This window comes from Alosa alosa, chromosome 12, assembly GCF_017589495.1.
Source record: "Alosa alosa isolate M-15738 ecotype Scorff River chromosome 12, AALO_Geno_1.1, whole genome shotgun sequence".
Lineage (NCBI taxonomy): Eukaryota > Metazoa > Chordata > Actinopteri > Clupeiformes > Clupeidae > Alosa > Alosa alosa.
The window spans coordinates 29,065,063-29,080,062 of NC_063200.1; the positions used below are offsets into that span (position 1 = coordinate 29,065,063).

At 44.6% G+C, this 15,000-nt stretch overlaps 1 protein-coding gene across 2 annotated transcripts in view; it reads left to right on the top strand.

The window, feature by feature from the left end:
* col5a1 (procollagen, type V, alpha 1) overlaps positions 1-15,000 on the top strand; it is an 86,090-nt gene that overhangs the window by 11,057 nt on the left and 60,033 nt on the right. For both annotated transcript variants that reach the window (XM_048258149.1, XM_048258150.1), the window contains exon 2: positions 12,513-12,680. In XM_048258149.1, the coding sequence (XP_048114106.1) occupies positions 12,513-12,680 (168 nt within the window). The remainder of the gene's footprint in view (positions 1-12,512; positions 12,681-15,000) is intronic.

The window sequence follows — 15,000 nt, forward strand, 5'->3', positions numbered from 1 at the left end:
ATCTACCTCACTCTGTTTTCTTTGCTCTCTCTTTCTCTCTCCCTCTCTTCCTCTCTTTCACTATTCCATTCAGTCCTCTTTTTTCTCTCCAAATCTCCCCCCTTCTGTCTCTCCTCTGATTGCTTTTTTTTATCTCCCTGTCTCTTTCACCCTCTCAGTTTGCTGGTCTTCCCACTGTTCTTTTCTTTTTTCAACTCCTTTATCACTCTCTCTATCTTTCTCTACACTCTCTCTCTCTCTCCCCTGTATATTTCCCTACTCTCTCTCTCTCTTGTTTTCTGACAGGCTGTTATTAAGGCCTTCTCGGGTGGCCCTGTGGGAGAACTTCCATTGGTGGGCTTGGAGCGTTGCCTTGGCGACGCGTCCTGTCCACCACCAACTGTCCCGCAGATAAACTGGGACAGGAAGTGGTTGTCATGGGGACGTGACAAGTTGTTTCCAAAAAACCATTAGGGAGACTGTTAGGATGATCCATGGCCATTTGTCTTTGTGGGTGCTTCTCAGTGTGTGTGTGTTTGTGTGTGTGTGAGTACAGTATGTGTGTAGTTAGGTATGAGGCGTGTTTGAACGTTAAAGCATGTTTTTTGCTGTATCAGTAAAAATTATATTTTTTACCCCTACTGGAATAGAAGGCTCTCACCACGTAAGGGAATGATTTACTGTGCTTATATGCCTGTTTAAAGGGGGACACAACTTTGGAGAAAAATGCCTTTGATGAGAGGCCTTTAACCTGTGTGTGTGTGTGTGTGTGTGTGTGTGTGTGTGTGTGTGTGTGTGTCTGTCCAGGGTTTGACCTTTTCTCTTTGGTCTCTTTGACATTCATCCACCGATATGAATCTTCCTGAGTCTTTTACAACCCAGGGGAGCTCTTGGACTCATTTTGTGCATGTTCAACCAGCGGCCAAGTTCTCTCTCTCTTTCTCTCTTTCTCTCTTTCTCCCTCTCTCTCACACACACACACACACACACACACACACACACACACACACACACACACACACACAGACACTCTCTCTGTTCATATGGGTAGTATCTGTGTGTACACGCCATTAGAGCCCAGAGCATAATTGGCCTCATCAGACCACCAGCGCATGGTGTACATGAGTGATTAGCATATGTAGCTGTGCCCAGCCTCACTGCCCGCATCGCTGACCTCATCTCTGGCTAATGAGAAGTCTTGTGTGAGTGCTGAGAGATGGGCCTTTAAAGGCTGCGAGGCTCAGTCGGCCATGTTCACTTGTGGCCTGCTGCGCTATGTTAATCGCTCCCTCCTGCCTCACAGGCTTGGCAGGGGAAGGGGGCATTGGGGGTAACATGTGTTTCAAATAGGCATCAAACTGCTGTGGCATGGGGGGGCAAGACTTGATGTGGCACCAGGAATCCAGTGCAAACTCACGCACAACCACACACTCGCACAAAACACACACACACACACACACACACACACACACACACACACACACACACACACACACGACGCGCGCGCACATACATACACACATACTCAAACACACATATACACACACATACTCACACACATACAAACATCTAAGCATATCATTGAGAGGTTTTCCGTATTCAGATGTGGAATATGTAGAAATGCATCTTGGGTTTTTAGTGTTCTGAAACAAAGATGGCAGATAGCTGGTGCACTTTCAATGGGACACTGAGTTCAGGGCGGATGACAAAAGGTCAGGACATCACCAATCCTAGCATTCCTAGCACACAAGTAACAATTTGACCGGTTCCCACTGTTGGTTTTAAATGTTGCTCTGGACAACTTAGACTTAAATGTACCATTTGCTCCTAATGCTGTTAGACAGATGAGATTGGAGAGCAGATAACATTGGCAAATAATATTTACAAATGATTATGTTGGTTTGCGTGTGTGTGGGAGAGAGGAGGTGGAGACACTAGCAGAGAAGTAGAAGGAGAGATGGATGTGTGTTTTGTAATGGAGAAAGTTCTGGAATGTGAGCACGGCTCCTTGTTTTGTCATTAGCCATCTTGCAGTCTGGGAGCAAGGAGACGACAGGAAAGGGGGATGGAGTGTGCTAGTGAGAAAAATAGATGGAGAGACGGAGCCAGGGAGGGAAAGACATAGAAAGAGAGAGAGAGAGGGAGAGAGAGAAAGAATCTCATGGGTGCCGTCTCTTTTGGAGAGGGAAAATTGAAGTCCTAGACTGAGTCAAGTTTTCCATCCTAGAGCAAAGCTACAGACAGTGATTTATCTCAAAGTGTGTTTGTGTGTGTGTGTGTACATGTGTGTGTGTGTGTGGGTGTGTGTGTGTGTGTGTGTGCGCGCGTGTGTGCATGTGAAAGAAGGACAGAGACAGAGAGAAACATCTGGAACATTTCATGCTAAATCTTGACAATAGGGAACATTCATACGAGTACAAAGAAAGTACGCAAAACACAAAATTGTGTGTTTACATGCAAGTATCTGCATGTATATGTGATTGCTTCAGCAACACTATGGTGCCTTATTTGTTTGTGGGCTGAGGGAATCTTTTAGTAAACAACTTCTCCGAAATGTCTATCTACTAAGAAGCTGTCATTAATAGTTTTACTGCTATGTATAGTCAGTGATGTTTAATGTAAACAGTGTGTGTGTGTGTGTGTGTGTGTGTGTGTGTGTGTAAGAAAGAACAACTCTCTCTTATCATTTGACTTTTTCCTGTGTTTCCATCATTAAACCTCTCTGTCTGGAATCTGTAGTCTGGCTGCTGCGAGCTGTCTCGTGACAAGCTGTATAGACTCCAGACACATGAACAAACTAAAGGGGGAGGGAGAGGAAGAGAAGAGAGAGGGAGAGAAAGAGAGAGAGAGAAGTAGAGATGTAGGGCAAACTGACCAGTAAACAAAGTTTACAGTTCACTCCTCCTCCTTCCTCCTCCTTTCCGTGGAGACTCATTTTTGCCCCTCACTCGCTTATGCCACTCTTCCTATCTATCTGTCCATCCCTCAGTCATGGGGAAGTGTCCTCTCCCATGGCCCCCTCCCACACACACACACACACACACACACACACACACACACACACACACACACACACACCTCTCATCGCCCCCCCCATACACACCTCTCCTCCTCACCCCTCTCTATCTCTCCTCCTTGCTGCTCTTTGGTCTTCCCAGAAGTCTGCAGGAGATGTCTTACCTGTCAGATCATATCCTTAGCTCACTAGCTGATGGGTACACTCTCAGGTGTGTGTGTGTGTGTGTGTGTGTGTGTGAAAGAGAGAGTGTGTAGTGTATTATTAAAGAGTGAAGGAAAGAAAGAAGCAGAATGAATGAAATGAAGCAGCATGTGTGTGTGTTATCAGAAATAAAAGAATGAGTGAAATAATGCATACATGTGTGTGTGTGTGTGTGTGTGTGTGTGTGTGTGTGTGTGTGTGTGTGTGTGTGTGTGTGTGTGTGTGTGTGTGTGTGTGTGTGTTTGTAGGTGTCTGCGTGCGGGGTGTGTGTGTGTGGGTGGGTGTTCCGGTGATGGTTCAGTTACCTGCTGTGCAGCATAATTTGTTTAATGTAGCAAAGATAATGGCCTCAGTTCAACCACAAGGAGAGATCACATGATACTTTGTACAAGTCACTGCCACTCTACAGGTGTGTGTGCTTGTGCGTGTGTGTGTTGTTGAATTTTATATGATTTTATATGTAGTATGTATGTATGTATGTATAAGTGAATTTGGTAACACTTTCTATGAAGGCCATTACTGAAATGAATTATGCATACATTCATTAAACAATTTACAAACAACACACCATATAATGCAATCATTTACACACAATGCACCATATACTTTAATGCAATCATCATGCAAACAATCACATCTAACATCTTTTAATTGGGCTGTAGTGCTGTTTGCCTATGACGTTTTATATTGGTATACATATTTCTAATTATTATGATGTATTTTTCCATCACTAAGCGTAAGTTTGCTTTAGCACAGTGATGAAGGAGTATTTTGAGTAGGCAGGGTCAAAATACTGTATAATGCATTATGCAAAGGGCCGTGATAATAATGATATAATCTGGTTTAACCATTAGTTATAATACATTATAGTAACAGGTCATAATGGATTATACACATTGCTATACAGTTTAATGCTTGTTTATACATGATTATGACAATTATTATAATGACTTATGATCACATTATATTGTATTATGAAAGTATGTATAAATAATTATAGTGATGAACTTCATAGAAAGTGTTACTGTGAGTTTATGTGTCGGCAGACACATAGTTTTTCATGGATAATCGACTTAATAAAACTTTAAACTTTTATCTTCTCTTCATTTTCTTTTTTCCAAAAAAGTGTATCACATACCATTGCATAAAAGAGAAAAAAGAAAGGGTCTGCAGTCCTGTGTGTCTTCTTCTCCTGGTGTTTGTGCTGGTGTGGTTACCAGGCAACCAGCAGTTAGTGCGAAGCTCCTAATTGCTCTTTGTCCTCAGCACGAGGTCAAGCATGCGCCTGAAGAACAGATAGGAGACAGAGAACGAGAGAGATGGAGGGAGAGAGAGAGAGAGCAGAGGAAGAAGAATGTTAATCCAGCCATAAAAGCTGTGTGGGTTCTCCCCCCTGCTGCACGAGACTGTGTGTGTGTGTGTGTGTGTGTGTGTGTGTGTGTGTGTGTGTGTGTGTGTGTGTGTGTGTATGTGTACTTTTGGGGATGGCTCTGTCTGTGAGACTGAATAGTGTTTATAGTCCGAGGGTCTGCTCGGTGTGGGTGTGTGTGTGTGTGTGTACATTTGTGTGTCTGAGACTCAGCCCTTAACTAGGCTCAAAATAGAACTCTTGCCCTCTGGCATTATAAAGAAGTACAAGACAGAGGACAGAAGAAAATCCAAGGGTAACAGAAAGACATTTATGTTTAAACTGAGTAAATATGAAACTTCAAACAAATATGAAGTTTAAAACTTTACAACCCTTTTTTGGAGAGATGACAGAAAGGGCTGAGATAGAGTAGGAAAAGAAAGAGAGAGAAGGAGGAGAGGGAGAGAGAAAAAAAGAGAGAGACAGTGCAAGAGAAAGGGTGGTGGTGGTGGGGAGTTGGCTTTTGAAGTGCACCAGGAGAAAAACAAGCCTGAGGTTGGAGCCACAGCAGTGTGAGCATCCCAGATGTGGTTTAATATGGTTTGATGTGTTCTCTGATGTGGAGTAGGAGGGTCTTGATTGGATCCAGGCCACACAGTGGGCTTTGGAATGAGTTCCGAATAGAACACTTTTAGACTTGTACACTTAATTTGTACACTAGAAGTCTTTGCAGCTTCCTCCTTGGACTGAAGCCTTTTTTGGACTCCCTGTATGCAAACTCTATTAGGGCAGCTTCAGTTATGGGCTTAGGGACCTTAGAAACACTCCTGATGCTTAAAAAAAAAAACTCCGGAAATGTTTTGGAATTAACATATTGTCTAGGCCATGCAAATTATAATATCAGTTACAATAATAAAATGTTTTCCCATTTTGCTCTTTAATAAGCTGTCTTGTTGTTGTAGTGTGTTGGTTCTGTGTTGCAATGAGTTTACCACTCAGATAGTTGCTCAGTGGCTTGTGTCTATCTTGTAGCTGTCTACTCTGTACAGTAACAGAGTTCACACTGCATTCTCTATGTTGACTCTAGGGGGCAGTGCTTTAGCCAGAAAAGATCAGAAAGCTCTGGAGAAGTTAAAACAACACCAAAGAGTTTTTTGTACCTTAAAATAATGTTTCCAAAATCGTTTCAGTGGTCGTACTCGTAACAGGGTGAACGGCATTTCTACATTCGCTTCACGACCCTCTATCGGCTATAATCGCACTATGCAAGTTTGCCAGATCGGGTAGCGGATCTAGTTCGATGGAATGAGACATAAGAAATACAAACTTGACTTGCTTCTGATGTCGCAATACATCATACTTTCATAAAATCATGCAACATACTCTACCTTGTCTGTGGACATCGTTATTTCCAAAGCTGGTGCTGGATAAACAAATAGCGTGCGTGCGACAGAGGAAAAGTGCTTTGGTGTTGCTTTAATGATTTCTGGTCTGTCTTTACATGACATTTTGAATATAGCAGTAACATGCAAAGTATTTTCAGCTGTGTGTGTGTGTGTGTGTGTGTGTGTGTGTGTGTGTGTGTGTGACTGTGTGTGCACATATGGGTCAGGGAAAGTATGCATTGGACTATTGCATGAGTGATTTGGTCCATATGCTTCATTTTTTAATACACAGTCAGAGAACAATAGTTGCTATGGTGACATAAACAATGTGTATTTAGTAGTGATTACAGTTCACCACTGTGTGTGTGTGTCTATGTGTGTGTGCGTGTGTGTGTGTGTGTGTGTGTGTGTGTGTGAGTGTGTATGTATGTGTGTGTGTGTGTGTGTGTGTTTTGTCTGCATGCGTGTGTGTGTGTGTGTGTGAGTGTGTTTAAAGTGGTGGTGGGGTGGGGGTGTAGTGGTTTGCAGCAAAAACAAACCACAAAATCATTACTGGGATCCAAATATGTGTTTTTAAAGTAGATGACATGCAAACAGACTCTCTCTCTCTCTCTCTCTCTCTCTCTCTCTCACACACACACTTTCATTTCACATTTTCATCCACATTTTCACTGATTTTGGAAGAGGCTGTGGTTAGTCTGTTTGCTCAGGGAAACCTGTGGCTGAGTTTCCGTCAGAGAAAACCTTGTTTCTGTCTCCAGAGATCATCCAGGTTAAGAGGGTAAACACTTTAGTCTCTCTCTCTCTCTCTCTCTCTCTCTCTCTCTCTCTCTGTGTGTGTGTGTGTGTGTGTGTGTGTGTGTGTGTGTGTAGGCTGGTGGGGAGGAAAGGCAAACACTTCCAACTAACAAGGTGGGATTTAAGGACCTCACCTGTGTGTCCAGCTGCGGTTTTAGAGGCCTTTGCCATGTGTGTGTCTGTATGTGTATGTGTGTGCATCCACTGAACGGAGAGTAATGAGGTGTGTTTGTTGGTGGTGCAAGGTTGTTAGAACATGTTGGAGGTTTCCGACTCAATCACTGCAATAAAATCATGCAGTAAAACTAAGGATGACACACACTCCCTCACCACTCTATCCCTCTGCCCCCACACACACACACACACACACACACACACACACACACACACACACACACACAGTTTTATGTGCAGGTGCAGACATAAAAAAAAATGATTTGTACCTTTCACACAGGTGCAGTAGTACTGAAAGACAGTCCCTTTTCATTCTCAGTTTTCTCTCCTTCTCTTTCTTTCTGTCTTTCTCTCTCCCTCTCTCTTAGTCTCCCTCTCTCTCCTATATAAGCCCTCTCATTACTGAGTCATCCTGGGCATTCCTCATGAGAAAGCCTTTCCATCAGATAAGACACGGAACAGACGGCCGTCTCTTCTTTGCTGGCCTCTCGCTGTCTCTGCTGGACATGATTCTCACATGCACGTGTGTGTGTCTGTCTGTGTGTGTGTGTGTGTGTGTGTGTGTGTGTGTGTGTGTGTGTGTGTGAAGCAGTTCACAGAAGAGACGAAGAAGTACTGGGGGAAAGTGTAGAAAAATGGAATGATGCATAGAAGGATAGAGAGAGAGAGAGGGAGAGAGAGAGAGAAAGAGAGAATGAGTGGAGGGGTGGTCAGGATGACATAGGCTTCCTTTGTGTGATCATTACAGGATTAAGGAGTGTCAGAGAGGATTAACAAAACTAACACACCCTGGCAGAGGTCATGACACACACACACACACACACACACACACACATGCACCCCCACCCCTCAATTTCAATTTCACACAACCACTGTTGCAACCACTACACCTTCCACCCCACCACCACCCTAACACACACACACACACACACACACATATTTTTGCATGCTTATATTCACACATAAGTCATGTACACCTGCAGGCTACAACATGGCAAATAATTAGTATCATACCATAACCATTGTGCTTTCTTCTAAAGGCATTATGATACAACACTATGGTAAAGCCTGTTTGACATGTGCACTTAGATAAACATGTACTTGTCTGTCATTCCCCACGTATTTGAGCTGAGTAACCTGAGCTTGAAGACTCCAGATCTTAAATCCATACAGTACATGCACTGTTAGCAAAGACTGAAATTGTAAACTATGCCGAGATATAATATGTTCATATCACTGACTGTCACAGTAAGAAGAGGTTGACTTGTCCCTCCCAGCTCATACCTGTGGTTGAGGATGTGGAGAGCATCCCAGTTAAAGCCCAGACGCCCTCAGGTCACACCCTAACCTCTGCAATCTAAACTCTCACCCCAAGCCATTCATTCTGCTACTCAAGAGACCCCACCCTGGACAATGAGACTAACCCTGGCCCAGGGACCCAATGTGACCCTTAGCCCTAAATATCTAGCGTGGAAGGCCTCATCCTTCTCACTTGTTGAAGTGTCAGCACTTCGACACAAACAGGCTATTTGGAATCAGTAAACGTACATGTAGCGATTGCTACAACGCACTGTTGGTGCAACTACACTCACTGCTGTTGCTGTTATTGGAATCTGTGACGTGGATGTGTTGATTTGATCATCATCGTGTTGCCTCTGTGTATGTGGGTGTTTTTTTCTGTGTGCGTGGTTGTGTTTATGTGTGTCTTGTGTGCACAAGCATGCATGATCGCTGAAAAAAATGATAAGCATGCAAGAGATGTACATTTGTTGTATGCAAGAGATGTAGATTTTTTTATCATTTATCCAAAGCGACTTACAAAATTAGGGTTAACATTTAAGCTGCACTGGAAAGGAGACCAATAAATATTACTACCAGAGGATGAGATTGCAGGAGTTTAAGTAGGCTACTAGTCAAAGTGTAGTCCAAGGAGATTGTGGAAGATGGAGAAGGAGGTAGAGGGAAGGAAGAAAGAAAGTGCATGGTAAGTGCATGGTGAGTGCATGGTAAGTGCCTGGTGAGTGCATGGTAAGTGCCTGGTGAGTGCATGGTGAGTGCATGGTAAGTGCATGGTGAGTGCATGGTAAGTGCCTGGTGAGTGCATGGTGAGTGCATGGTAAGTGCCTGGTGAGTGCATGGTGAGTGCCTGGTGAGTGCCTGGTGAGTGCATGGTAAGTGCCTGGTGAGTGCATGGTAAGTGCCTGGTGAGTGCATGGTGAGTGCATGGTAAGTGCATGGTGAGTGCATGGTGAGTGCATGGTAAGTGCATGGTGAGTGCATGGTAAGTGCCTGGTGAGTGCATGGTGAGTGCATGGTAAGTGCATGGTGAGTGCCTGGTGAGTGCATGGTAAGTGCCTGGTGAGGTCATGGTAAGTGCATGGTGAGGTCATGGTAAGTGCATGGTAAGTGCATGGTGAGTGCATGGTGAGTGCATGGTAAGTGCATGTTAGGTGCATGTTACAGTAGGTGTGTTGGGAGAGACGGCCATGCTCTGGTAGCAGTTGGTAGGCCATTCCTCCAGCAGGGAATGATATGGTGGTGGTGAGAGTTACTGATTCCATAATGATACTCTATGACAGATCTGGCAATGATAATTGTATATGTTTGTGTGTCTGAGTTTGAATGCTACCTTATGCAGCCTTGTTCTAAGCCTGTGGTCATCGGCACAGACGTGTGGTCAGCAAAGTGTACATGTGATTGTGAAGTGTGAGTGGTCGTCAACTGCCAAATTAGTGGCTCGTACAGTGTTTAAGAGATATGTGTTTTTTTGTGGAGTAAGTGTGTGTGTCGATATGTGTGTGTGTGTGTGTGTGGAGTGGCCAGTGGCCAGAGGTTGTGGTGAGATGATTGTGTGTGTGAGCGGCACTTTCTCCAGTAGTGTGTGTTTAAGTTCTGTGGTTGATGTGATGTGGCCTCCCGCATATGCGTTTGTGTGTGTGTGTGATTGCCATGTTTATATACTCTATGTGTGTGTCATCTTTTGTGTATTTTTGCTTATATCATATGGCCGTGCTTCCAATGGGAGGAAGATGTCACAGAGTTGAAATATATACACACAGTATGAATAATGGTTGATTTGAGTGTAGTAAAGTCCGTAAAATTTGTTAATCTTGTACTGATGGGTATGTCCACTGATGGAATTCCACATTCTTGTAGGAAGATGCATTACACTGTACTACTAGAGCTCAGATAATCAGAGAGGAAGGAAGAGAGAGAGAGAGAGAGAGAGAGAGAGGGAGAGAGGAGAGAGAGAGAGAGAGAGAGAGAAGAGAGGGGTGAAATACAGGAAAGGGAGAGAGGGGGAGTAGGGGAATCACTGCCACATTGCAAACATTCCTGAGACTTTAATCTGTTATATTTCTCCCTCAACTTGTGTGTGTGTGTGTGTGTGTGTGTGTGTGTGTGTGTGTGCCTGTGTGTGCCTGTGTGTGTGTGTTTGTGTGTGTGTGTGTGTGTGTAACTGCCTCCTTCACACCATGAACACTTCAAAAGACTGTCTAATCAACTTGTTGCTTATCATCAACTGGAGTTGGCTACAGATATAGTAGAATAGGGATGAAAACACAACAATATGACAATGCAGAATGCACACCAATGTACAGAATCTATAATGCTCTGTGTGTGTACTGACAAAGCTGCATTTAAAGGCGCTCTAAGCGATGTTGGGTAACGTCACTTCTGTTGACGTTCAAACAAAACAGAGAGCTAGCTCACCACTCCCTCCCCCTCCCTCCCGTGCAATTGAAACTCTCCTAAACGCGCATATCGTCGGTGATTAGCTGGAACAGTTTGTTATGTTTTTATGGTCCAGACTGGACCAAGTTGTTTTTGTTGCCGTTTTTGAAGCCTAGGCTGGCGCTTTTTTTACAGTGTATTCAGGGCACAGGCAGCTAGCGGATGGTGAGGTGATGTTTGCTGTATGTGACAAGAAATGTTTTAGCTCAGAAACCGCCTAACATCGCTTAGAGCACCTTTAAGTACTTGTGTGTGTCATGTTTACTGATGCTAACATGCCCTGAAAAGAAATGTATATTCTAGATGTTTTAGATAGGCCATGGTAAATCATATCACTGTGCTATGTTGTGTGGAGAATCTCTGGCAGTGTTGTGATGAGATTATCTCTCAGTCTCCCTGATCACCGTGGGCTTTAGTGTAGTGTTCGGAGATCTGGGTGAGATTAGATAGGCTGAGGCTCTGCAGGCCTCTCCAGGCTGGGGGTTGGGGGTGTTGAAGGTTGCTACTGCTCTGTACAGGCTTGTTAACTGTGTGTGGTCTAAGATCCAAGTTACCCGATCCTCTACCTGTGTGTGTGTGTGTGTGTGTGTGTGTGTGTGTGTGTGTGTGTGTGAGTGTGTGTGTTTCTGTCTCTCTCATGACTTTGCTTTCAGGTTTGTCTCTGTGAGGATTTGTTTGTGAGGTTTGCTGAGATTAAATTTCAGTGGCTTTCGATGAGACTCTCCAACACAAGACCCATAATTTGTTAGCAATGTTGTAGTTGTCATTGCACAAAATTCAATGAGCAGATTACTGTTTTAGGGGAAACCCTCCCAGTTCCTCCTCAATGGTACATTGACTACATATGGCTATCTTTGAAGACTGAGATTGTTTTCTTGTTTGTGGGTGGGTCTGTGTGTGTGTTTTTGTGTCTGCTGTGTGTGTTTGTGTGGTAAACAAAAGGTGCATATTTAGTGTGTTCAGCTGCTCGCCTTGTTGTGGGAAACCAGTGTGTGTGTGTGAGTGAGTGAATGTGAGTGAACGATTGCATATGTGTTTGAGTAAGTGTGTGTGTGTGTGTGTGTGTTCTCCTTGCATGTGTAGGTAACTACACATTTGTGGTATACAGGAAGGAAGTTTGAGGCAGATGTGGTGGACGATGGTTAGTTTGGTTAGTTTGGTTTGTTGATGGTCACTTACTGCAGTATGTACTGTATGTAATGACTCGTGAGTCTGTGGTTGTGTGTGTGTGTGTGTGTGTGTGTGTGTGTGTGTGTGTGTGTGTGTGTGACAGAGAGAGACAGAGAGAAAGAGAGAGAGAGAGCTGGTGTGTGTGTCTGTGTGTGTGTCTGTGTGTGTGTGTGTGTGTGTGTGTGTGTGTGTGTGTGTGTGTGTGTGTCATACCAGAGTAACATTCACTGCCATCTCTACAGGCCAGTATTGCCCTGCTGTTTTAAAGGGCAGTAAAACTACTGAGTGGCAGGTGGCTACAGAGTCCTGGGTGATCCCATCATTCTGCTGGAGTGGGGGAAAGGGAGGAGGAGGGGGACAGAGAAAGAGAGAGAGAGAGAGAGAGAGAGAGAGAGAGAGAATAAGAATGAGCAACAGGAGAGAGGAGAGCAGAGGAGAGGAAGTGAGGGGTTTCCTCTGTCTTGTGTTGTGTGCAGTAAACATTGCATAGATGTTGCATTTCTGCTGAAGAATATTGCCCATTGAAATGAAATCGATGCCCTTGTGTTTGCTTTGAGGCTCTCATCTATCAATCAATTTATCATTCCCAATTTATTATCACCAATTCATTTATTTGTCATCTATCTGTCTATCTAATTCAGATGCATGTATAAGTTTTTTCTTCTTCTAACCTCTCTGTTCCTCTCTCCTTTTCTCTCTGCAGCAGAACCTGCGGATCTCTTGAAGATTTTAGATTTTCACAGTTTGCCTGAGGGTGTAACGAAAACCACGGGATTCTGCTCGCATAGGAAGTCCGCGAAAGGCCCCGACGTGGCCTACAGAGTAACCAAAGATGCCCAGCTCAGTACCCCTACCAAACAGCTCTACCCTGGTAAGTTCACACACACACACACACACACACACACACACACACACACACCAGTTTGCTTGTTACAGACCGATACCGTATGCATCTTTGCACTCAGACTGTCCCATACTTTATTGTCCTTCTACTTGTGTCTCATGACACACACATCCACACACATATATCCACAAGATCTCATTTCTATTTCATATATCTCTCCACCTCTCTATGACTCTCTAAGACTTACTTAGGAATTAATTAATTAATTAACTTATTAATATTGCACTGTTATTCGCACATCTGTCTTAAGTGAATGTTGGCATCCAACTGCCTGAATCGACTGTGAAAAAAGACATGACACTTAAAATGCCAGCAGCAAAAGAGATAGAGGGAGAGAGAGAGAGAGAGAGGGGGGGGGGGACAGTGAGAAGAAGGGGGTTCCTCCTCTCTCCATTGCTGACGTGGCCATAACTCAGAGCCATGTGCAGCCTGCACTGTTCCCTACATCTGTCTCTCCACTTCTCTCCCCCCTCTCTCCCTCTCTCCCCTCCTCTTTCTCTCTCACTTTCTTTCTTTCTTTCCATATGACTTTCTCTTTAACGACCCCCTCTTATTTCCACTTCTCTGTCCTCTCCATCTCTGTTTTTTTTCCTTCTCTCTCTCCACCTCAACCATTCTTCACGCTCACATCGGCCACTTTCATCATTATTTCTCTTCATCCATCACTCTGCTTTCCTCCCGTGCCAGTGACGGCTACTCTCTCTCTCTCTCTCTCTCCTTTTCTCTCTCTCTTTCTCCATCTCAGCAGCCAGCACAGTCTCAGCTTCAATTCTGGAGTCAGTCTTAGTACAGTAATGGAATGCCTGCGCTAAAAATTCCTAGAATGTTCAAGGGAAGAGAGATGGAGAGAGAGAAGGAGGCCAAAAAAGACAGGGAGAGAAAAGATACAGTGGATGGGTAGAGAGAGAGACAGAGAATAAAGGAGTGTGATAAATCCCACGTTGAAAGTTAAGATGACTGTAAGTGCACCTGGTTGACAGCTGAGTGTGAAAAGAATACCTTTAATCACAACATTTCTCTCATCGGCTCTCTGGGTGAGCCTGTGTGTGTGTGTGTGTGTGTGTGTGTGTGTGTGTGTGTGTGTGTGTGTGTGTGTGTGTGTGTGAGAGAGAGAGAGAGAGAGAGAGAGAGAGAGAGAGCAGAGCGAGAGACAGAGAGAGAAGTTTGATTCTGGGTAATTGAACACACAGTAATCCTCTCAGCCTCTTGTCGACTCCAGGATGCATAATCTCTGTAGAGGAGCAGTCCAATCCCACAATCCCACCCCAACCCCATCCTTAGCAGCTCAAGTATCCTTTCAGCTCCATATAAATACCACCAATAGCAGAGCATGACAGTTTCCAAAATTCAATTTGTATTCCCCCCATCAATTTAGCAGATATTCTTGCGTAATTGACACCAAGACAACAAGCAACCAAAACAGAAAACGCCTTTGCCAGAGACTAGTGCCAACCGACTTTGCCAGTCAGCCTTAAAACAGAGACGTATGGTGAGCAGATGAGATCAAATGGCACAGAGCGCGCTTGTCTTGGCACTCTCATGCCCAAAGAATCGGTGCCGCCGGGTGTTTCCGATCAGACCCAGGGGACCACATCCACCCCAGCTCATTAACTACCCGAGTCCCGTCAGCTGGTTCGCATCCCACCAATCAGGTGTTTTGTCTGGAATGGAACGGAAGCCACCCAGCCCAGCCATGCTGGTCCGTTATGGGCGAGAGTGGCCAGCCTTGGCCCCGGTGCATAGGTGGTACTTAAAACCTGTCAGGATTCGCTTTGCCGGGGCCCTGGGAACACCCAAGTGTGACCATGGAACATCTGGCATCACGCTGTGTTCCAGCTCACTATTACTCTGGAGCCGTGACAAACACAGCACAAGTTCGCCAGGCTCAAGTTCACTTTTCTGCCAGGCTGATTGACAGGAGGGGTGGGGAGGGTGGGGGAGGGGGAGAGGGGTATCAGCAGGGGTGCTGGTCCTCCTCTGCTGCTGCTGGTTCCAGTCTGAGCCCACTGCTGCTGCTGTGCCTTTAATGGATGCTTGTCACTCGGCTAATGTGTTCCAGAGAGCTGGATGAGGTCATGACTAACACTCCTTTTTTCTCCACTACTCTGCACAAACTGCATCCCAAAGGCATGGTACTAATTATTACTTACTTACTTACACACACACACACACACACACACACACACACACACACACACACACACATAGACACACACACTGTTCACACGTCTTGAGGGCTCTGAAGTCTTAGTAATGTGGGAAAGCATACAGAACAAATTATTCATCT